A 22,689-nucleotide genomic window follows, 5' to 3' on the forward strand; every position below is an offset into this window, starting at 1 on the left:
TCCCAATTTTACAAATGCGAAGACAGGCTCACAGAGGCTACGTGGTCCGATCAGGGTCACAAAACAGTAAGTGCCCAAGTTATTATTTGAAGTGAAGTCTATTGGCAAGGCGTGTATCCACTGCACTTTCCCGTTCCAGGTTCTCAACAGGAGGGAATTCTGCCTCCTCGGGGACATGTGACAAAGCTGAGAGACGCTTTCAATGGTCACAGGTGCGGCGATGGCAGCTGATACAGGCAACTAGTCGGCTGGCAACACCCTACAATGCACAAGGCAGGTCCCCATGACAAAGAATTACCCAGTCCAAATGTCTTGTGCCAGGCCTGTCGAACTGTGGCTCGTGCTGTAAGACTCCACAATCATTAGGGAAGGACCCAATGCAGGCCGCAGGCATACTGAGGAGGGCACAAATAGCATTTTGAACTGGGGAAGACTTTGTCACAGAAGCAAAATTTTGGTTGAGTCTTTAAAAACATGGGCAGATCGTATTTATTGAGCACCTACAGTGCATGACAAAAGTGCATTTTATTTCAGGGGCGCCTGGGTGGCGCAGTCGGTTAAGCGTCCGACTTCAGCCAGGTCACGATCTCGCGGTCCGTGAGTTCAAGCCCTGCGTCGGGCTCTGGGCTGATGGCTCAGAGCCTGGAGCCTGTTTCCGATTCTGTGTCTCCCTCTCTCTGACCCTCCCCTGTTCATGCTCTGTCTCTCTCTGTCCCAAAAATAAATAAAACGTTGAAAAAAATAAAAAAATAAATAAAAACATGGGCAGAAAAGAAAAGATGGTATTTTCAAGAACCTAAGACAAAGGAAGTGATCAAAGATGTGCAGCTAAAAAAAAACGGGCAAGGTGAATAACTTTGTCTAAAATACCTACAAAATGAAACTGGTAACCATTTATGAATAAAAATTCCGGTAAATCAACATGTATTTACAAACACCTGGGCATTTTTGAATATTCATAAGAGACTGGTAACTTGGTTGGCTCTAGGAGAGAAACTGGGTATCTGAAGGACATACATTTTAGAACACTCACATGTATTACCTATTTTCTTTAAAAGATTACTTAATGGGAAAAAAAAATCACCTGCTAGGAGACAAAAGCTGAATCAGGGTTTGCAAGGGGAAATACGGGTCGATACCAGATGGCAGAAACCCATAAATAGGTTCATTGGAAGAACAGTGATTTAAATGTTATCGGACATTAGGCCAAATACAATTCCAATGGTGTATATGCTGCTGGGCAAAATGCTAAACACAAGATCTCCAGAGCCAGACCACCTGGGTATGAATTCCGGTTCCACAGCTTACTACTTTTTAAGTTAATTCCTAACTAGGAGTGAGTTACTTAACCTCTCAATGCCTCAGTTCCTCTCCCATAAAATCAGAAGGGTAAAAATACTTATTTTGCAGAGTTACTATGAATACTCAATGAATGAAAAATTGCAAAGTACTTACAACTATGCCTGGCACATACTAAGCCCTGAATAAAAATTTGTAATAATCAGGCCTTCTGGGTGGCTCAGCTGGGTAAGCATCTGACTCTTGGTTTTGGTTCAGGTCATAATCTCACCATCTGTGGGTTCGAGCCCCACATCAGGCTTGCACAGACAGCTTGGAGCCTGCTTGGGATAATCTCTCTCCCTCGCTTCCTGCCCCTCTCCACTCATGCTCTCTCTCACTCTCTCCAGCACGCTCTCGGCATAAGTAAATAAACTTCAAAAAAATTTGTAATAATCAATAGTAGTATCCCTTTACGTTGTAACAATAATCTAGCAAGGAAGGTACCATTATTATTCTCACTTCATTCATGATGCAATTGTGGCGTAAGGAGGCTAAGGAACTAAGCTGAGGTCCCTTAGCATTGAGAAGGACACATCTGACACCAAAACCCAAGCTCTTTATCACCCCACATGTTGCTTCCTGAGAGTGAACAACGAGCAGTTAGGCTTTAGTCAACAGGCAATGGAGAGGTACTAGAGGTTTCTAAATGCAAAGTGCGAATTACTGAAGCAAAGTCTCATTTTGGAAGGTAACTGCCAATGGAACGGAGAAAAACCTGGGACAGGGAAGCGGAACAGCCTCTGGGAGAGGAGAGAGAAGGAGAGGACTGGCTGGAGGTGATAAGGGCCTGAACTAAGGATGGTGGCGCTGGAAGCAGAAAGATTGGGAGTCAAAGACCCAATGCCTAGGTGACAACTGAAGCACGGCAAATGACAATTGACAGGGGTGAGTCACACAGGGTTAGCCTGACTGAAGGCAAAGGAGGCCACACAGTGGAAGGGTATTAGAAAGCTGGTGTACCTAGTCTGGTTCTGGGAAGCAATGTAACTGTGAGGTCTATTAATAAAGGATTAAAATACTGAATCCACAGACTGAATCAAAGGGAATGAAGGGAAACTCAGATATATAGATTATTAACTGGGATATATATCAATTTACTGCTTTGAAAGTTACAAATTTAGGGGAAAAAATCCAGATTCCGTATTCTTCTTAAAAAAAAAAAATATATATATACACACACACACACACACACACACATATATACACAAAACTTCTAATACTGCCTACAATAACTAAGTACAGAAAATGAAAACTGCATCTTGAAATTTTAGACCAGTGGAACACTCGAGTTCTCAGCCTGCAAAGCACGGTGTATGTGAATTACACTGAGGATAACACAGTCATTAAAATCATTTGTTCATTCAGCAAGCACCCACTAAAATTCCATTAAACCCCAAGAATTTCATCTTTAGATTTACAGACTCTTTCATTTGCTATGAAAGGCTACATTTTGTTTCCCTTTTCTGGAACACAAAATAAATACGAATGGTTCCTCTGGGAAGTCACCTTCCTTCACTGCCCAGCCTGAGTTGTGACATGGTCAGTCGCTGTGGCAACTGCACATATCTTTCAAAGTACGGGGTTCAAGGGAAAGACAGACCCTACATGAAATATATGCAAGGCGGTATTTCTCAAATTATTTACTTTTTGTTAGAATAAGTAAATCTTAATATTTTCAGGGTTTATCAGAGATAATTAAGAAATTTTTTCAGAGTTTTAACAAGATGATTTTTTTCAGAGTTTAGAGTTGCCACTGATAGTTATAAACACTGAAGTGTTATTTAGGGATTGAAAAACTCCAACTGACATTAATCACAACCCACCCCCCCCCCACCATGTTAAAGGGAAATTGTTTTTTTATTTGAGCTATTAACCATGTTAAAATACTAAAGTGCTACTATCTAAAGTCTAAAGGGGAACAGATATTATTAAACAAAATCTGGCCACAAGTCTGTATACCTAACATAATACTATGTATAAGTATAGCATTCCACTGTATAAGCCAAGGCAAAGAGCCCCTCTCCCTCCAGCCTCTCTTCCTGTGTAACATATATAATGTTAGAAGACAAGCTGCCAATTTGCACTGCAAAGAGACAAACATAAATGGTGAACACTCAGGCTGACTCAACAATGCTACCTATACACAATTTCAAAAGTTAAAAACCTACTTATATGCATATGTGCAAATACTATCTATACTACAATTGTAAGGAAGGTTCTTTTGTAGGCTTCTCTTGAATTCACAATTCTTAATTGTAAATCATTCCCTGATTCTTTACCTATGTAAGAATTCTGAACTGAGGCCTGTATTTCAGGTCTGGAAACCCCTGAGCAGGCCTTGCTCAAGCTCTGGGCCCTGGGGACAAGAGAAGGGCACCAAATCACCTAATGCTCTTCTCAAGCAAACCAAGCAACAACCCCCGCCCCCTCCACCCCCGCCCCCCAATATTACTTCCTTTGCAACACTATCCTCGGCAATTATCCATGATGTCAGAACAGGTAATTCAGAATAAGTCGTATCTCCAACTTTCCTAATTTAGGCTAGCAAGGCAATGAGGAGCACAGACTGATATATCCCATACAGAAAACTGAATCTGGTAAACATTTCTCATTACCAGATCTCTGATATGCGTATATTTTCATTCTAGAAATATTTGCAGGAACATCATAACCGAACCAGACCCCAGCTAGAGGTTTTCTTTTGTCAAGGCAATTGAACAAAATACAAATCTAATACAATACTCCCTATACAACTTTTATTTTAAAAAATTTTTTAATGTTTTTATTTATTTTGACAGAGAGAGAGAGAGAGAGAGAGAGAGAGAGACAGAGCATGAGCGGGGGAGGGGCAGAGAGAGAGGGAGACACAGAATCCGAAGCAGGCTCCAGGCTCTGAGCTGTCAGCACAGAGCCTGATGTCAGGCTCAAACTCACAGACCAAAAGATCATGCCCTGAGCCGAAGTCGGACGCTTAATCAACTAAGCCACCCAAGAGCCCCCTCCCTATACAACTTAAACATGCCTTGTATTATCTTTCATCTAGACTCTATCCAAAGATATGCAGAAATAGTAAACAAACACAAATTATCTATTTCTTCTGAACTATTTTCTAAGGAACTAAGTGGGACATTTTGTAGTAATGACATTAGATAAAACAATCTCTCAGCATACCATACCATTTACTTTAAATAAAAGATCAATACACCAAAAGAAATGCATGCCTGACATTTACAAATTTCTCTCTTTACAAGACAGGATGGCATATCATTAAATAAATATAAAATTGACATAACAAGTTCAAAATGTTATGCACTGTAATATACATGTATATATGTAAAATAAAAATTATATATATTTATATGTGTGTGAGTGTGTGTGTGTGTGCACATGTGTATGCTAAGCATATTTTTAAGAACAGGAATCCGTGTTGAAAGGCTAGCCAGTTAGGTAATGGAGGGTGGGGGCTGTTCTCATGTCCTCACCTGTCGAATGATACTCTTCACACAACGTACTGGGAGGCCTTGGTAGTTGGACTTGATGATCCACTTGAGGAGATGGTGGCCAAGCACTTCGAAGACCATGCAGACATCTGGGACACGGTTAAGGACCATCTGCAGATACATTTCCTGGAGCGATGCAATTACTCAAAGCAGCCATCGCTGTAGCACTTGGCATTTCTTTCTTTATGAAATGCAACATCACTAGTATCAATAATACCACAAGTGGTCACCTGCTGTTTCTCACCTGAATGAAGAGATCTAACACTAAGTACTCATATCCTATATGTTACTCAGTGCGTGCTCGTCACTTTCAAACAATGTGCTCACCACCATACACAGAAGTGACCACAGCGAACCCAGGAGCTGGAAGTGGTCTTTGGCATCACACGGTTCCGGATGGACCACGACCCAACCCCACACCTCCCTGTGCTCTTGATCATTTCAACACCCTCCTTCCTGATAATCAGCCTTAATGAAAAGTGAACCAGGCTGAAACCTCATAAAAACTGATGAGAGGAAAACAACAACAACAACAAAAATGTCTTAGGTATCCTCCCTGACTGTCTAAATTTCCATCCCACAGGCGCCTGGGTGGCTCAGTCAGTTAAGCGTCCGACTTTGGCTCAGGTCATGATCTCGCAGTCCGTGAGTTCGAGCCCCGCATCGGGCTGTGTGCTGACAGCTCAGAGCCTGGAGCCTATTTCGGATTCTGTGTCTCCCTCTCTCTCTGACCCTCCCCCATTCATGCTCTCTCTCTGTCTCAAAAATAAACGTTAAAAAAAATAAAAAAATAAATTTCCATTCCATAGAACACTTTACAAAATAGAAATTTAAAAAACATAATGAAGACATTTAATCTTTTCCTTCAATACTATCTTTCACTGCAGAACTAGATCAACTTTAACACTATAGGCAGCTTTCAATAACACAAGATGACAATATCAGACATGGCACTAAGACCCACCTAAAATAATGAAATCTCAGGAATCTGGGTGTTTTTTTTCCCCAATAGAAATTCTAGTCAATCACGGACTCTCCAGAACTATGATCCATCAGAGTCCATCATACAAATATATTCATATCATTCATACAGGAAAACTTCAACTGGCTCTGAAAGCCTTTGAGAATATACTGTTCATCCCTGCAAGCCGACAGACAGGTTATTAAAACAGGTTGGTTGATTTAATATTTTCTACAATACCTGGATCTACCACTCACATTACCACAATATTTGTCACTTTAAGTATTTTTTTTAATAAAATATTTCTACAGTGTTCGAGAACATTACAGATTCATGCACAGATAATTTAAAGCCAGAAGTTTTATTTCCCAACTCATTATAAAAAATGCCAAACTAAGGACTAAAGTTAGTAAAAGACACAGAGCCAAAGGCCAATAGTTCTAAGCACTGACCAAATGGGACCATAATGGTTTCTGAGCAATTTATTTAAAGGTAAGAATAGCCACTGGAATGTATACTTGCCCATAAATCAGGTGGTTTCTCCAAAGAGACCCTGTCAGCTATCCCAGCAAACTGCCTTGCAGAACTGATACAGGAGGAGGGGCTGCCACGCCTGCTCACAGACAGGCTCACCTGGGGACAGAGCAGAGGACCAGCTCTATCTTCCTATCTACCAAGGGGGGAAATGCACTCAGCAGCTAGCAGAAATGATCTTGAGGCAAAGGGCAAGGTGACATCAGCAGGCAGTGGCACTTAGTAGTACCCTCGAGTCCAATCTCTAGAAGAAATACAGAATCTCCTTCAAACATATGCAGGAGTGCTTCCCTAGAAGATTAAGGCTTAGGAGATGCAGAAACAGGATGTCGATCTGGGCTGGGGGATGGCTTTGTCCTCAGGTTTCTGGAGCCTGAGCAGGTCAAATATCAAGATCTGTTCCAAACATGATATCAAGGAGGGAGCAAAAGATCAGTCAAGGGAAGACCCTGGCTCTTGACACACCCGATCTTTTGCTCCTTGTCATATGTAAAGATGACTGCGGCTAATCTTTCTCTGCTCTCTACTTACACATATGTAAGGCACTCCCCAGCTTGATACTGAAGGTAGAGCCCAGTGCTTGGACAAGAAGAATGTCAAAGAGCTAGCAGCATGTACAAGAAGGATGCTGAGTAATTGTACGGCCCCAGAGAGATTACCCAAGACACCGAAACAGATTGGCAGGAATTGGGGAATATTTTGGCATACCATTTTACAACACTCGGTGATCATACTAGAGGCATTATATGGACAGTGATGGAGCATAGGAAACAGAAGTTTAAATGAGTTTGAAATACTGCCATGTTTTAAAAGTAAAAAGAAAAGCTACATTATAATTTAGCCATTAGGAAGCAGAAGAACTGTCAATAAGGATACGTATTCCATTCATGCCTGAAATCTTGAAGTCATCAATTAACTGTACTACCATGTCTTTATTTGGGTCAGTGGGATCACTTTCTCGAACCTATGGAAAGAAAAATGAATTCAAGAACAGGAAGCATTTAAGACTGAAAGTCATTTCCATTATACCAATCAAAAATGTCTTAGTAAAAGTAATGTTTTTAAAAATAAATGATTCAGTATTTGAATTTATAAAAAATAAATTCAATTTTAATTAAGTAAAACCTAAAAAAAATTCCTCTATAAAATTTTAAGTCATTAATTTTTCTTACATTATTCACATTTTTGCAGTACTTACACATTTGAGCAATTTTATTTCATCCAAGGCTGTCTCTGTATAATGCTGGGCACTTTTTACAACTTTCATTGCAACAAATCTTTTCCCCCTTTAAAAAAAAATGCATATTTTTTATATTATCAGAAGTGATCATTATAATAAGATCTATTCAATAAACAGAAACATTTAATAACCTTTCCTTTAAAACAGTACTTTTCAAACTGTGTGGCCATAATTAAGCAACAGGTTCATGGATCAAAATAATCTCTTTTTTGTTGTGTGTTTGTTTTTTCCTAATAAGAATAAGGTAGACTGGGAAAATGTCAGAGTTCATCATGTAGAGTCAGTATTACTCTGTTAACATTTCTGTTTTAGTACGTATGTATATGTACACTGGGCAGCGGTGCAGTTTTATACTATGGGCTCATGACTTTTTTTAAAAAGTCAGAAACCACTGATTTAAAGGCCTATACATTATTATTTTACATTTGAATATTTTTCTGCTACGCATGAATTACTAGAAGAACAGTATGTCCCATGTCATGCAGTATCAATGAATAAGCTGCAGATACATAAGCAGAAGGAAGTTAATACATTAAGATAACCGACAAGAGAACTTCAGACTGGGGGGGGAATGTCTAGCTGGGTGGAGCAGGCCTGTGCTATGTCCTCTCAGGCCACCACACAAACACCTCTGCTCCTCAGCCAGCCTGTCTCATAAAGGTTGAACTAGACCAGAAATGAAATGCACAAATGACAAAGAACACTTACTGCATATCCCAGCACAGCCAGACAGTTGAGAAGTGTCCCCATCCTAGCTTCCTAATGACATGGTAGCGGCCATTGAAGAGGTCTCCAATTTTCACCGGATGGTAGCCACCTTTTATTAAAAAAAATTTTTTTTAATTTCAGAGAAACAGTAATAAATTCTCTTCCTTTGTCAGTTTTTCTTCTTTTTTTTTAAAGATTTTATTATTATCTTTTAAATGTTTATTTATATTTGAAAGAGAGAGACAGAGACAGAGCATGAGTAGGGCAGGGGCAGAGAGACAGAATCAGAAGCAGGCGCCAGGTTCCTGCTGCAAGCTGTCAGCACAGAGGCCACCGTGGGGCTCGAACTCACAAACCAGAGATCATGACCTGAGCAGAAGTCAGACACTCAACCGACTGTGCCACCCAGGCGCCCCAAGACTTCATTTCTTTTTAAGTAATCTCTACACTTTGTGGGGCTTGAACTTAAAACCCTGAGATCAAGAGTCACATGTTCTACCAACTGAGCTTAATCCAAGCTCCCTCTTTTGTCAGTTCTTGATACCATGCAATCAAGCTCTAATAAAATCAGATCAAAATATGTTTAATAATCTAACATTTTTCTTAAAAATATCTTTCATCAAGAGAAAAATGTCCTTTGCCATTCTTCTTGGCTTTTTGTTTGTTTGGATTTAACTTAGAAAGTAAACAAACCATCCAGTACTCCATTACAAGAATTTCAGATTTTTTTTATTTAAAAATTTTTTAAAGTTTATTTTTGAGAGGGAGGGAAACAGGGAGAGAGGAAGAGAGGAAGAGGGGGAGACAAGGGGAGAGGGGAGAGGGGGAGGGAAGGCGGGAGGAGGAAAGAAGGGGGAAGGGGGGTGGGGGGAGCGGGAGGGGAGGGAGAGGGAGACAGAATCCAAAGCAGGCTCCAGACTCTGAGTTGTCAGCAGAGCCCAACGCGGGGCTCAAACTCACGAACTGTGAGATCATGATCTGAGCTGAAATCGGATGCTCAAATGACTGAGCCACCAGGTGCCCAAAGAATTTCAGATTTATTATTAATTCTAGGTGTACAAAATATGCCCATGCCAGCTTTTGATCTTTCCAAACAACCTTTTCTTCTTCTTCTAAGCAATAAATTCAATGCAAATCTTTTTGGGTCAGTATAACATAACTCAGCGAAATAAAGGATGCGTACTCTGCCTAATTCTGCATACACCAATAGTTTACACACAGCCAATAAGGAATCACATAAGGTACAACAGTTTATCCTCCAAGACAGCTTGCTCCTCTCCTCACTCTTCTTCCAACCTCCAACTTCTGCTGAGAAACAGGCTGGAGAGTGAGAGAGGGCACGCTGTTAAGGCAGATACTCGGGAAAGATATGGGTGCTTTCACAGATATCTGGCGTAAAAAGCCCTTTACTTTGCATGTGCAAGTAAAATAAGCCGGCTACAAAGCAGCGTGTATAAACATGGTACTATTTTTGTGGACTACACAAGAAAAAAATCTAGGAGGGTAAGATGTTAGCAACAAATATCTCTGGGCATAAAATTACTTTTATTCTTTTTATCTATCTTCATTTCTTACTAAAACAACAAAATACTCTCCTACTGTTTATTAACATCTGCTTTTTTACTGCAAAGTTGTTACTTCTCACTTCTTAAATCTACAGAATTCTTACAAGTCACTCAAGAAAGACATGCATGGTTTCCACCTAGTGTTCAGAGGCTCAAAGTAGGTGCAGGAAGTATCTACGCCACATCTTTCACTACCCCTAAGTATCTTTCAGAGTGCTAGGAGCAAACTTCCAAGAAATACTATGAATGTTTATGAATATTTAAGATGTTACTTAAATTAACTAGTGAAGCAGGAATTTAACCAGACACTGCGCTGCAAGATTCTTATTCTCCTACCAGTACACTGCATTTCTCGTATTTTAACATCAAAGTCTTTAACAACATTTTGGGTAAAAGATATGAACTAAAAGATAATAAATGAAGAATAAAATATAGCAAATTATTAAATGGATGGATGGGTGCTGACTAAACTCGCTGTGGTAATCATTTCACAATATACACATATATCAAGTCATTGTGCTGTACACCTTAAGTTTATACAGTGCTTATACAGTATTTATATATCATTAAATACATCTCAAAAAAAACCTGGAAGAACAAAATGGCTGATTACTTACTGAGAAGGTTAGACTAAAACTGAAGTGGGCTCTGAGTTTACAATTCAGTTTTGAACCATTAACATTAACACTGAAAAGAAGGAGGAAAAAACCTATAATTTACCCAGTACAAATTAGGGGCATTGTACTAGGCACTTTATTTTCAAAACCACGTTCCATGAAAAGAAACATAAACTACAATATGTTCCATAACGTTCCATGGCAGGGGTGGGGAGAAGAAGAGAGGAAAAGTCTGTTTGGGAAATGCAAAGTTCAACGAAGCAGAGAGGATTCTTGACCAAAGGGGTTCCAAAAGCCCAAAGTTTTCACGCATGAAGGAACCTCAAAGAGAAGGGAGCCTGCTGCAAATTCCAGACATATTTGCACAGGAAATGATTCCTTCAAAAAAACAAGTCACATTTCACAACACGAAGTATTTTTTTTTATTTTTTTAAATTGTGTTTTTAATGTTTATTTATTTTTGAGAAAGAGAGCGACAGAGACAAAGCGTGAGCAGGGGAAGGGCGGAGAGACGGGGAAACAGAATCCGAAGCAGGCTCCAGGTTCTGAACTGTCAGGACGGAGCCCAATGTGGAGCTCGAACCCACGAACCGTGAAATCACAACCTGAGCCGAAGTCGGACGCTTAACCGACTGAGCCACCCAGGCACCCCTCACAACACAAAGTATTTAGGAAACGCCAGTGTCTCTGAAATTTCTTACAACCACCCCACCAAGCAGATGGTGCGGTTTCTCCACTGCTGAAGCGGACACAAGTCTCAGACACAGTGCTTAGTAGGTTCAGGGCTAGAAACTGGGTCTGACTCCAAAGTCCACACTGTGTCCACCAGGAAGAAATGAGCGTCATTTTCAACAACTGTAGGACTATTTCCTGGACTTAGTATACAGGGAACACTTGATAGCTTAATTAAAAGCTCCTGACTACTTAATTGCATATTAGTGCCAACATTAAAGTCGCTAAGTTTAAAAATAATTTAATTATGCATAAAGAGAAGAAATTGGTATCACTATGCTGTTTCAGATTTGAATTCTCAAACAGCCCAGAGTGCGTCCACGTGGGCAAGAACAGAAGAGCGCGGTTTCCAATGTAATCACAGCAGAAGCCAGCGGCTCCTTTTCTCAATGGGACTTTGAAAGTTGAAGAAAGGAAATTACTAGTTTAGTCCATTTATCTCAGGAGCCCAGAGACGAGCTAAGAATAATGTACCTAGCAGAGGATAAAAAAAAGAAGAAGAAGAAAAAGAAAGAATAACATACCTAAAAACAGGCCAACCAAACAAGAGAGGCAGAGAAGCAATTTTTGAATACAATAAAAGTGCTAAAACATCTATCCTTTTATTTTGGACATTCGACATAAATTTGACAATTTCAAGTCTATATTCTACATATTCTCCTACCCTAACTCCCAGATTGCTACAGAAAACAAGTCTCTTCAGACCATTTCTCAATCTCTTTGTCACAGAAGGGTAACTAATACTCATGCTGCCAGAAAGGTTGAGCAGGACTCCCCAGAGCAGAGCAACCACATCAACCTAACGAACACCCGCCGAATTAGAGAAAATGGACCCTTCAGGAACTCTGCCAAAAAAAATTCTCCAGTTCCCTGAGATCAGCTAAAGCATGCACCCATAATGACCATTAGCGATGGCCACTCCATGGCTCAGAACACCACCTAGCACACAAGGAATCTCACGACCAGTCACAGACTACACAAGAGCCTCTCCTATTGCTGCTGTACCACAGGCAGTACGGGAGTAGACCCTGCTCGTGGCATTGGGCAGAGTACCAGAAAGACTCAAGCACGAGACAACTACCATGGCTTTGCGGTTTGGCTGACATATTTGTATTTCACTATGTGTATTATTTAGTGTAAAGGTCATGCACTTAGCACTGAGAAGTTTTCCTCTGATTTTTAAAGAAAGTTAGAACAAAAATATTAGATTTGATTACAAATACAAGAGAATAAAAATGGATTAAGTAATTACACTCATTCACTGATTTCTTCTCTGACTCCTAGTCCTCCAGCACATTCACAAAAAGTATAACTCAAGTTCTACTTGTACTATTAAGGATCCAAAGAAGACAATCCTAAAACGATGTTTCTGAGCTGTTCTGGAATTATTGGTCAAAGATAAAGAGGGCTCCCTTTTCCCTGTTGAGCCCAAATTAATCAATTTGACTGAATCAAAAGTTCAGAATTCTGTCATATACAATAGTCTGGAAGGATTTGCAGCAAAGTCTTTATTTTACACTGAAGGTGTATTATTATTATTATTATTATTATTTTTTATAGACACTAGTTTCTCAGTACTGTGATGGGGAGGTTTCTCTCACTAACCAATGAAGGCTTTCAAAAGTCATAGAAAACACTTGAGAATCACTTCCAACACAGTCTTAAAAAAGGAAGGGACGCTAAAAAGAAATCTGTTCACAGAACGATAATACAGACATATCTGGGGAATCACTGAAGATTTCTATGTTCCTTTCCTCAAAAGGTAATAGAACAAGTAGACAGAAAAGCACTAAGAATATGGAAGATTTGAATATACCATCAACCAACTTGATGTAATTGACATTTAGAGAACACTCAACAGCAAATATATATATTTTTAATACATGGAACACATATCAACATTAACCAAATACTGGGCATAAAACAAGTTTCAACATCAATTAAAAGATGCATAAAGCATGCTCTCAGACCACAATAGAATTAAATTAGAAATGAGTAACAGAAAATACCACAAAATTGAGAAACTAACCCATTTCAAAATAACTGATGGGTTAAAGAAGAAATCAAAAGGAAATTATAAAGTATTCTACACTAAATGAAAGTGAAAACTTAAGACCAGAATCTGTGATGGGGCGCCTGGGTGGCTCAGTCGGTTAAGTGTTCAACTTCGGCTCAGATCATGATCTCCTAGTTCGTGAGTTTGAGTCCCGCATCAGGCTCTGTGCTGACAGATCAGAGCCTGGAGCCTGTTTCAGGTTCTGTGTCTCCCTCTCTCTCTGCCCTTCCCCCACGCACGCTCTCTGTCTCTCAAAAATAAATAAATGCTAAAAAAAAAAAAAAAAAAATCAGAATCTGTGAAATATTGCTAGAAACATTAACACTTAAGAGGGATATTTAGAGCTCTAAATGTCTACATCAGAAAAGAAAAAAGATCTCAAATCAATAAGCTGTTTCCAGACTAAGAAAATAGAAACAGAACAAATGTAACCCAACGTAAGCAGAAGGAAAAAAGAATAAAAATAATAGCAAAATCTGTGAAATAAGAAGCATAAAAAATAGAAAAACAAATCAGTGAAACCAAAAGCTGGCTCTATGAGAAAATGAAAATCATAAACTGGCTAAGTTGACCATGGACAAAAGTAAGAAAACACGAATTAGCAACATGAGTGAGGTGACACCACTACATACTTTTACAGCTATTAGAAGAATAATGAGAGTATTACAAACAATTTTATGCCTATAAATATGAAAACATAGATGAAATGGACACATACCGTGAAAGACACAAAATACCCAACCTCTAATCAAGAAATTTATACCTAAATAACTTTATATTGGTCTTCTAAAAACCAGTTTGTAGTTTATTTTCCCATAAAAAAATGAATTGGTGAATAATCTCACACATTTACAGGAAAAATACTAACAATTCTACACACTTCCTGAAAACGGAAAAGGAGGAAACACTCCCAATCCCATTCTATGAAGCCAGCATTACTTTCATTCCAAATGCTGGCAAAGGGTAAGAAACCTACAGACCAATTTTCCCCATGATGGCGATATAAAAACCGAAATGAAATTTTATCAAATCTAATTAAACAACATATAAAACAGATAATACTCCATGACCAACTGGGGTTTATTCCAGGAATAAAAACTTAGAAACCATATGATCAGCTAGATAAACACAGAAAAAAAACATTTCCTGATGTCCAACATGAATTCCTGATCAAAATTCTTGACAAAGCAAGAACAGAAAAGCCTCTGTGAAAAACCTGCAGGCAGCATCAGACTTAAAGTTTCCAGGGAACTAGAAGAAGAGGGGGCTCATTCCTAGTTTAAAAGGACTGAAAAGGGGGTGCCTGGGTGCCTTGGTTAAGCATCTGACTTCTGCTCAGGTCATGATCTCACGGTTTTTGAGTTCGAGCCCACATCGGGCTCCTTGCTGACAGGACAGAGCCTGCTTGGGATTCTCTTTCTGCCCCTTCCCCTCTCTCAAAATAAATAAATAAACTGAAAAAAAAAACCTCATGAATATAATCTCTGTCATTATACCAAATAGTCTCTGTAACACTAATGAATGGGAGAGAACGCTACAGGGAAACTCAGAGCAAAGGAAAATCCTTCAAAAGAGGGTTCCTATTTACCTATGACCAAAAGAAGTAACAACAAAACTCACTTGAACATAAAATAAGATAAATGCAGAAACAATTTTTGCAGTAGAGCCAGAGATTTAAGTATAACACATAGATTGAGAGGCACTGAATATATGAAATGTTAATATAAAGTCCAACAAATAATTTTAAGCTCTTGCCTACTACCAATTACTCATTCAGGTATGTGTTTCAAAAAGGATTATGATTTGAATCACACCAGCATTTACTAGCTAGTAACACTGAGCAAATTGCTCTTTTTCTCTGGGTTACTCTTGCCCCTGTGGTCACTCACTCAGAACCACACATGGGGACACATTAAGTGCCACCTAAGTGTTTACTGTTGTTCTGCCATTATCCAAACCCACTACGACTAATGACACAGATTAATGAGTCAGCAGGCCAGGATTCAGGGTAGTGTCTAGAGCTACTTAAGATGGTAAAACTAACTGACCCAACGTGTAATTGAATTCATTAACGTAGCCCAATCAGCAAAAGGTTTGTGACACTCCAGATATGATGATTTATAGCTGTCAAATGTCATAAAGAAAGTTATCTTTAAGGTTTTTATTTTAATTCCAGTAGAGTTAACATACAGTGCTATATTAGTTTCAGGTATAAAATACAGTGATTCAGGCGCCTGGGTGGCTCAGTCGATTAAGCGTCCGACTTTGGCTCAGGTCATGATCTCACGGTTCATGGGTTCGAGCCTCGCATCAGGCTCCGTGCTGACAGCTCAGAGCCTGGAGCCTGTTTCAGATTCTGTCTCCTCTCTCTCTGCCCCTCCCCCATTCACGCTCTGTCTCCGTTTCAAAAATAATCAAAAAAAAAATTTAAATATAGTGATTCAACAATTCTATACATTACCCAATGCTCATCATAATAAGTGTATTCCTTAATCCCCATCACCTATTACACTCCCCACCCCAAACATACCCTACCTTCATTCCAGAAACCAGAATGGTTAAGAGTCTGTTTCTAGTTTGGCCTTCTCTTTTTCCTTTGCTCAACTGTATCTTAAATTCCACAAATGAATGATATCATATGGTATTTGTTTTTCTCTGATTTATTCTTCTTTGCATTATACTCTCTATCCACATAGCTGCAAATGGCAAGATTTCATTCTTTTTATGGCTAGGTAATGTTCCATTGTACATATGCACATCTTGTTTATCTATTCAGCTACTGATGGACACTTGGGCTGCTTCCAGTTTGTCTATGGTAAATAACCTTGCAAAAAACATAAGGGTGCGTGTATCCATTTCAATTAGCGTTTTCGTTTGGGGTAAATACCTAATAGTGCAATTACTGGATTGGAGGGTAGTTCTGTTTTTTGAGGAACCTCCATACTGTTTTCCACAGTGGCTGTACTAGCCTGCATTCCCGCCAAGAGTGCAAGAAGGTTTCTTTTTTCTCTACATCCTACCCAACACATGTTGTTTCTTGTGTTTTTTATTTTAGCCATTCTGACAAGTGTGATGTGATATCTCATTGTGGTTTTGATTTGCATTGCCCTGAGGATGAGTGATGCTGAGCACCTTTTCATGTGTCTGTTGCCCAGGTAGATGCCTTCTTTGGAGAAATGTCTGTTCATGTCTTCCGCCCATTTTTTAATTGGATTATTTGTTTTTTGGGTGTTGTATCAGTTCTTCATATATTTTGGATACTAACCCTTCATCAGTTATGTCATTTGCAAATATCTTCAGGAGATTGTCTTTTGGTTTTGATTGTTTCCTTTGCTCTGTAGAAGCTCTTTATTTTGATGTAGTCCCAACAGTTTATTTTTGCTTTTATGTCCCTTGCCTCAGGAGGCATATCTAGAAAAATACTGCTATAGCCAATGTTAGAGAAATTACTGCCTGTGCTCTCTTTAAGGACTTTTATGGGTTCAGGTCTCAATTTAGGTCTCTAATCCATTTTGAGTTTATTTTTGTGTATGGTGTAACAAAGTGGTCCAGTTTCATTTTTCTGCATGTGGCTGTCCAGCCTTCCCAACACCATTTGTTGAAGAGACGTTTTCCTATTACATATTCTTTCCTGCTTTATTGGAAATTGACCATATAATTATGGGTTTATTCCTGGGTTTTCTACTCTGTTCCAGTGATCTATGTGTCTATTTTTGTGCCAGTACCATACTGTTTTGATTACTACAGCTTTGTAACATGACTTGAAGTCTGGAATTGTATGCCTCCAGCTTTGCTTTGCTTTTTAAAGACTGCTTTGGCCATTTGGGGGTTTTTGCAGTTCCATACAAATTTTAGGACTGTTTGTTCTAGTTCTATGAAAAACACTGTTGGTATTTTGATAGGGACTGCTTTAAACCTATGCTTTGGTTAGTATAGACATTTTAACAGTGTTTTTCTTCTAACCCATAGCATGGAATATCGTTCCATTTCTTTCATCAGTGTTTGTAGTTTTCAGAGTACAGGTCTTTCACCAGTTTGGTTAAATTCATTCCTAGGTATTTTATTATTTTTGGTGCAACTGTAAATGGGACTGTTTTCTCAATTTCTCTTTCTGCTGCTTCATTATCGATGTACAGAAATGCAACAGATTTGTGTATATGACTTTGTATCCCACAACTTTAGTGAAATCACTTATCAGCTCTAGCAGGTTTTTTTGGTGGAATCTTTTGGGTCTTCTACATGTGGTATCAGGTCATCTTCAAATAGTCAAAGCTTTACTTCTTCCTTACTGATCTGGATGCCTATTATTTCTTCTTGTTGTCGACTGCTGTTGCTAGGACTTCCAGGATGAAAAAAAGTGGTGTGAGTGGATATCCCTGTCTTGTTCCTGACCTTAGAGGAAAAGCTCTCAATTTTTCCCTGTTGAATATGATGTTCGCTGGGTTTTTTTTTTCATATATGGCCTTTATTATGCCAAGGTACGTTCTCTCTAACTTACTTTGTTGAGGGTTTTTACCATGAATTAATGTTGTACTTTATCAAATGCTTTTTCTGCATCTATTGAAATGATCACATGCTTTTTATCCTTTCTTTTATTGACGTGATATATCAAGTTGATTGTAGAAACTTATCTTTTTATTAATGGTTTATCCAAACATTAAAATATAAAAGTACCAAGATTTCCAAAATTCAAGTTAAATGTAATTTCCCAAGAGATACCAGTGTCAAAAAAAAAAAAAAGAGTGGGGCTTATCATCGTCTTATTAAAACGCTGGCTTCTATCATGGGTGCTCTCTCTCCCCTCTCTCTGCTAAGCTAGCTGCTTGTTGAGAGCAGCCCTGTAGAGAGGCTCATGTGGCAAGTAACTGAAGCCTCTAGTCAAACAGCATGAGGAATTCAGACCTTCCAACAGCCAGTGAAATGATGAGAGAAGGAGATCCTTTGGGCCAGTCAAGCCTTCAGATTACTGCAGCCTCAGCATGACTGTAACACCTCATGAGAAAATCCTGTCCAGAACCAACCAGATTATCTGAACATCTTCTGAACAGAGACATTGGTAGCCTTTGTTCCAGACTACCTTTCAAGGTTTTCCAAAGTGAGTAACTTTGGAAAACAGACATACCATCTCCTTCTGGAGAAGAGGGCGCAGTGGTTTCTGCCCAGTATGATAAGTATGTCCCCTCAGGAACAAAGGCGGGGAGGTGTGGCTGCATGCCCATAAAAGATTAGAGCTTCCTAAGCTTGGTGCTCCATGGTGTGCAGAGCGTCCACCTGGGCCTGCCTCCACATGGCCCTTGTGGGATTTGGAGGGTAAGGGGAACCAGTATGAACATGAGTACATGCTGCTTGTGGTGCTGTAAGTAATAAAATCCTTTGTTTCTGACTCGGGAGTCTCATGTCTTATGTAAGCACTATGAAGATGGCTGGCTAACTTGTTAGCTTGCAAGAAGAATAAAATCTCAGAAATGTCTTGGTTCTTGTTACATTTATCTTCAGCACCAAGAAGTTTAGAGTGACTAGTTTACTTTCCTCTTATGAAAACTGTCAGTCTCATAACCACTGCATTTCCTTCCTTGCTCTGATGACCAAGAAACAGAGGAAAATGTGCAACATTTTTAAATTGTACATATATCTATTAATAAACCTTTATGTATCAACCTTAATGTAACTAATTATTTTTATTCTAGAATTTCCTCATCTATTTGTCTATTGTATTCTATGTATTTTATGTGTAAAATGTCTCCACTATGTGAAAGTGTTCGGATACAATCAACAGCTACTTATCTTTCAGGATAAGCTCAAACAAGGTCCTCTCCTAGAAAGTATTTCCTGATTTTCCTGGCTGAGGAGAAGTTCCTGTCCTGTGCTTGTCTTATGTGCCTCCATAATGCCTCATCATGTTCTGTTACAGAACACAATATTTTAATTATTCTTTTTTTCATGTCTTCCTGGAAGATTTTAAACACTACCAGGGCAAGAGATAGTATCCTCACCACACAGTACCTGGATCGCAACAGGCAAATTAATAAACACATGAGAGAGAGAGAGAGCACAGAACACAAGAGACATGGATGGTTCTCTGTTCCTTGGTATGATGTGAGGGAAAAATGCGCAAGGCTTTACCAGTTTAAGATGTGGGTTAAATTTAAATTCTGGGTTAATATTACACAGAAAAACAGAGGAAGGCCCAGAAGGAATAAGAGATAGCATGAAGAAAATTACAACAGCAGGAAGGCATGCTCATGGTAAAATAAATACTTGTGTTTGATGCTAAGAAAGCAAGCAAGAAAAGCACACTGGCATCAGACTGTGAAGAGCCTTGAGAGTTGTTCAAGGGTAGACTTTCATTATTAATTGTGAACAAAATTTAGTAACACAGTATATCCTTAGAAGATTTCCCTTTATTTGTCTTCTGATCAGATAAGGGAAATAGGAAACTAACAATTTAAATATATCCCAAGTAATATCATATAAAAACACCACTAAGAGAATTGTATAGAGGAAAACTTGTATTTTTTATACTGCAAAATTAAAATGTATAGTACTCAAAACAAACTGGTAAAATGGAAATCGAGTTGTGATAGGATTTCTAAGATCCTGAACACAGCCATAATGGGATCTACAAACATTTAAGGGTTAAAGTCCGCTAACAGCTCCCAATGTTTACAAAATTAGAATGTGATTCTAAACAAAAATCAAATACAGTAAGGATTTTATCTGCTTTTATGATCAATAACTAGGTTTCCTGTCATTTTAGTGCTATAATTTTGTAGCTACAGCAAAATTTTTCTAAACTAGAGTGACGTTGACACTTTCACTTTGCTAGAAAAGACCCTCAAGAATGACAGAGCCCACAGTGGACATGCAAATTGCATATTGGGGCAAGCCAGACTCTAAAAGCCTAATCTCTACATTCTGTAGTCTAGAACATTCTGAACCATCCAGCAAGAATGGTTTAGAACTCAGCATTCTAGGGATGCCTGGGTGGCTCATTTGGTTGAGCATCTGACTTCGACTTTGGCTCAGGTCATGATCTCACGGTTGTTGAGTTCGAGCCCTGCATTGGGCTCGCTGCTGTCAGTGCAGAGCCAGCTTGGGATCCTCTATCCTCCCCTCTCTCTCTGTCCATCCCCGGCTTGCGCACTTACTCTCTCTCAAAAATGAGCAATCATTAAAAAAAACAACAACAGGGGCGCCTGGGTGGCTCAGTCGGTTGAGCATCCGACTTCAGCTCAGGTCGCGATCTCGCGATCTCGTAGTCCGTGAGTTCGAGCCCCACGTCGGGCTCTGGGCTGATGGCTCAGAGCCTGGAGCCTGCTTCCGATTCTGTGTCTCCCTCTCTCTCTGCTCCTCCCCCGTTCATGCTCTGTCTCTCTGTCTCAAAAATAAATAAACGTTAAAAAAAAAATTAAAAAAAAAAAACTGTTTTTTTTTTTAATTTTTAAAAATGTTTTATTTATTTTTGAGACAGACAGAGTACGAGAGGGGAAGAGGCAGAGAGAGCAGGACACATAATCCACAAAGCAGGCTCCAGGCTCTGAGCTGTCAGCACAGAGCCCTACATGGGGCTCGAACCCATGAACCACGAGATCATGACCTGAGCCCAAGTTGGACGCTCAACCAACTGAGCCACCCAGGCTCCCCAAAACACTCAGTATTCTATAAATGCACCTTGGAGGTTGTTGGTAGTCCTTAAAAATGCATAGGAGTAAACATCAGATCATAAATGGCTAATGGCTGTTTTTAAGAGACCAAGGACAAAGATTCACTTGACTCTGTAATTTGGGTCACAAGCTTTTTTTCTCATACATACACATAGAACTAAGTGTGCAATTTCACTGAAAATATATTGCGCATACTAATAGCCTACCAATCTCAGAATTCACAGTTAAAGAGAGTTAAAAGACACATTTTATATTCATTACCAACAAGTTCTATTGTTTCTTAAATACACTATGCCAGGCATAGCCATTGGTCTCTTCATGTATCTTTGATAGGAGAATCTAAACCATTCCTCTACGAAATACGTTGTTATAAAATTTGCCCTTATATTGAAAAACACAGTCAACAGAAACTAAATACAGATTCTTTTTTTTTTTTTTTTAATTTTTTTTCAACCTTTATTTATTTTGGGGACAGAGAGAGACAGAGCATGAACGGGCGAGGGGCAGAGAGAGAGGGAGACACAGAATCGGAAACAGGCTCCAGGCTCTGAGCCACCAGCCCAGAGCCCGACGCGGGGCTCGAACTCACGGACCGCGAGATCGTGACCTGGCTGAAGTCGGACGCTTAACCGACTGCGCCACCCAGGCGCCCCTAAATACAGATTCTTTAAACTCCATTTGAGAATCTAGTTAATACATCTACTTAATAGGGGCATCTGGGTGGTTCAGTCGGTTGAGCGTCCTACTTAGGCTCAGGTCATGATCTCACAGTTCATGGGTTCAAGCCCTGCGTCAGGCTCTGGGCTGACAGCGTAGAGCCTAGAGCCTGCTTCGTATTCTGTGTCTCCCTCTCTCTCTGCTCCTCCCCCGTTCATGCTCTGTCTCTGTCTCTGTCTCTCTCTCTCTCTCTCTCTCCTTCAAAAAAAAAAAAAAAATCTACTTAACAGTATGCTGTAAGATAAATACTCCAGAGGACTGATAGAGGTGTTAATTTTTCAGGTGTTAGTTTTGTCATTTAATGAAATAAGTCTTTATGTCCATGCTTCTGCATTAATTTTGATTGTCTGCAGTTTTGAGGGGTTTTTTTTGTAAACCAATTTCTCAGAGAAAAATATGCCCCCAGAATTTGCATGTAACCTAACAATTTATGTGGGTCCTCTATGAATGAAGGTCTATCTGACTGGATACAAAATCTTTGGCTCACCATTTCTTTTCTTGAGTATGTCAAATGCATTACTCTATTTTCTTTTGGCCTAAAGCGTTAATGTACAGAAGTGCGATGACAATCTGACATCCCCCCCACCATGACATGTGGTCTTTCTGCCTAAAAATTTTATCACTACATCAAGCAGGCAAAAGCTGTAATATTGATTGGGATTTTATGATTTTTATGGATTTTACATCTTATTTCTTCTTCTTAGCCTTTTCCTTATTTGTGTTGTGGGCAAAAGAAGAGTAAATAGATACTGTCTCAAATTCTAAAAGGATACACTTTCTCTTTTTAGTAAACACGGACTTTAGTACAGGAACCTGGACATTGTTCATATATACTCAAAGATTCTGGGCTCACTTCTTGGTTATTAATTATGTTCTGGATAAGTTAAAATACAATATATTAAAATATGAACTGGGGGGAGGTGTTGCCTGGGTGGCTCAGCTGGTTAAGCATCCAAGTCCTGATTTCAGCCCAGGTCATAATCTCACAGTCGTGATATAGAGTCCCGCATCAGGCTCCACACTGATCATGGAGCCTGCTTAAGATTGTCCCTCT

General features: G+C 39.4%; 1 protein-coding gene across 7 annotated transcripts in view; it reads right to left on the bottom strand.

The window, feature by feature from the left end:
* The window catches only part of SRPK2 (SRSF protein kinase 2), a 255,446-nt gene that overhangs the window by 35,920 nt on the left and 196,837 nt on the right, over positions 1 to 22,689 (bottom strand). For all 7 annotated transcript variants that reach the window (XM_040472883.1, XM_040472878.1, XM_040472882.1 and 4 more), the window contains exons 3-6: positions 8,285 to 8,393; positions 7,535 to 7,622; positions 7,213 to 7,300; positions 4,824 to 4,930 (exon numbers count right to left, since the gene is read on the bottom strand). In XM_040472883.1, coding sequence (XP_040328817.1) covers positions 4,824 to 4,930; positions 7,213 to 7,300; positions 7,535 to 7,622; positions 8,285 to 8,393 — 392 coding nt within the window. The remainder of the gene's footprint in view (positions 1 to 4,823; positions 4,931 to 7,212; positions 7,301 to 7,534; positions 7,623 to 8,284; positions 8,394 to 22,689) is intronic.

Source organism: Herpailurus yagouaroundi, unplaced genomic scaffold, assembly GCF_014898765.1.
Source record: "Herpailurus yagouaroundi ecotype Mexico unplaced genomic scaffold, PumYag 100, whole genome shotgun sequence".
Taxonomy (NCBI): domain Eukaryota; kingdom Metazoa; phylum Chordata; class Mammalia; order Carnivora; family Felidae; genus Herpailurus; species Herpailurus yagouaroundi.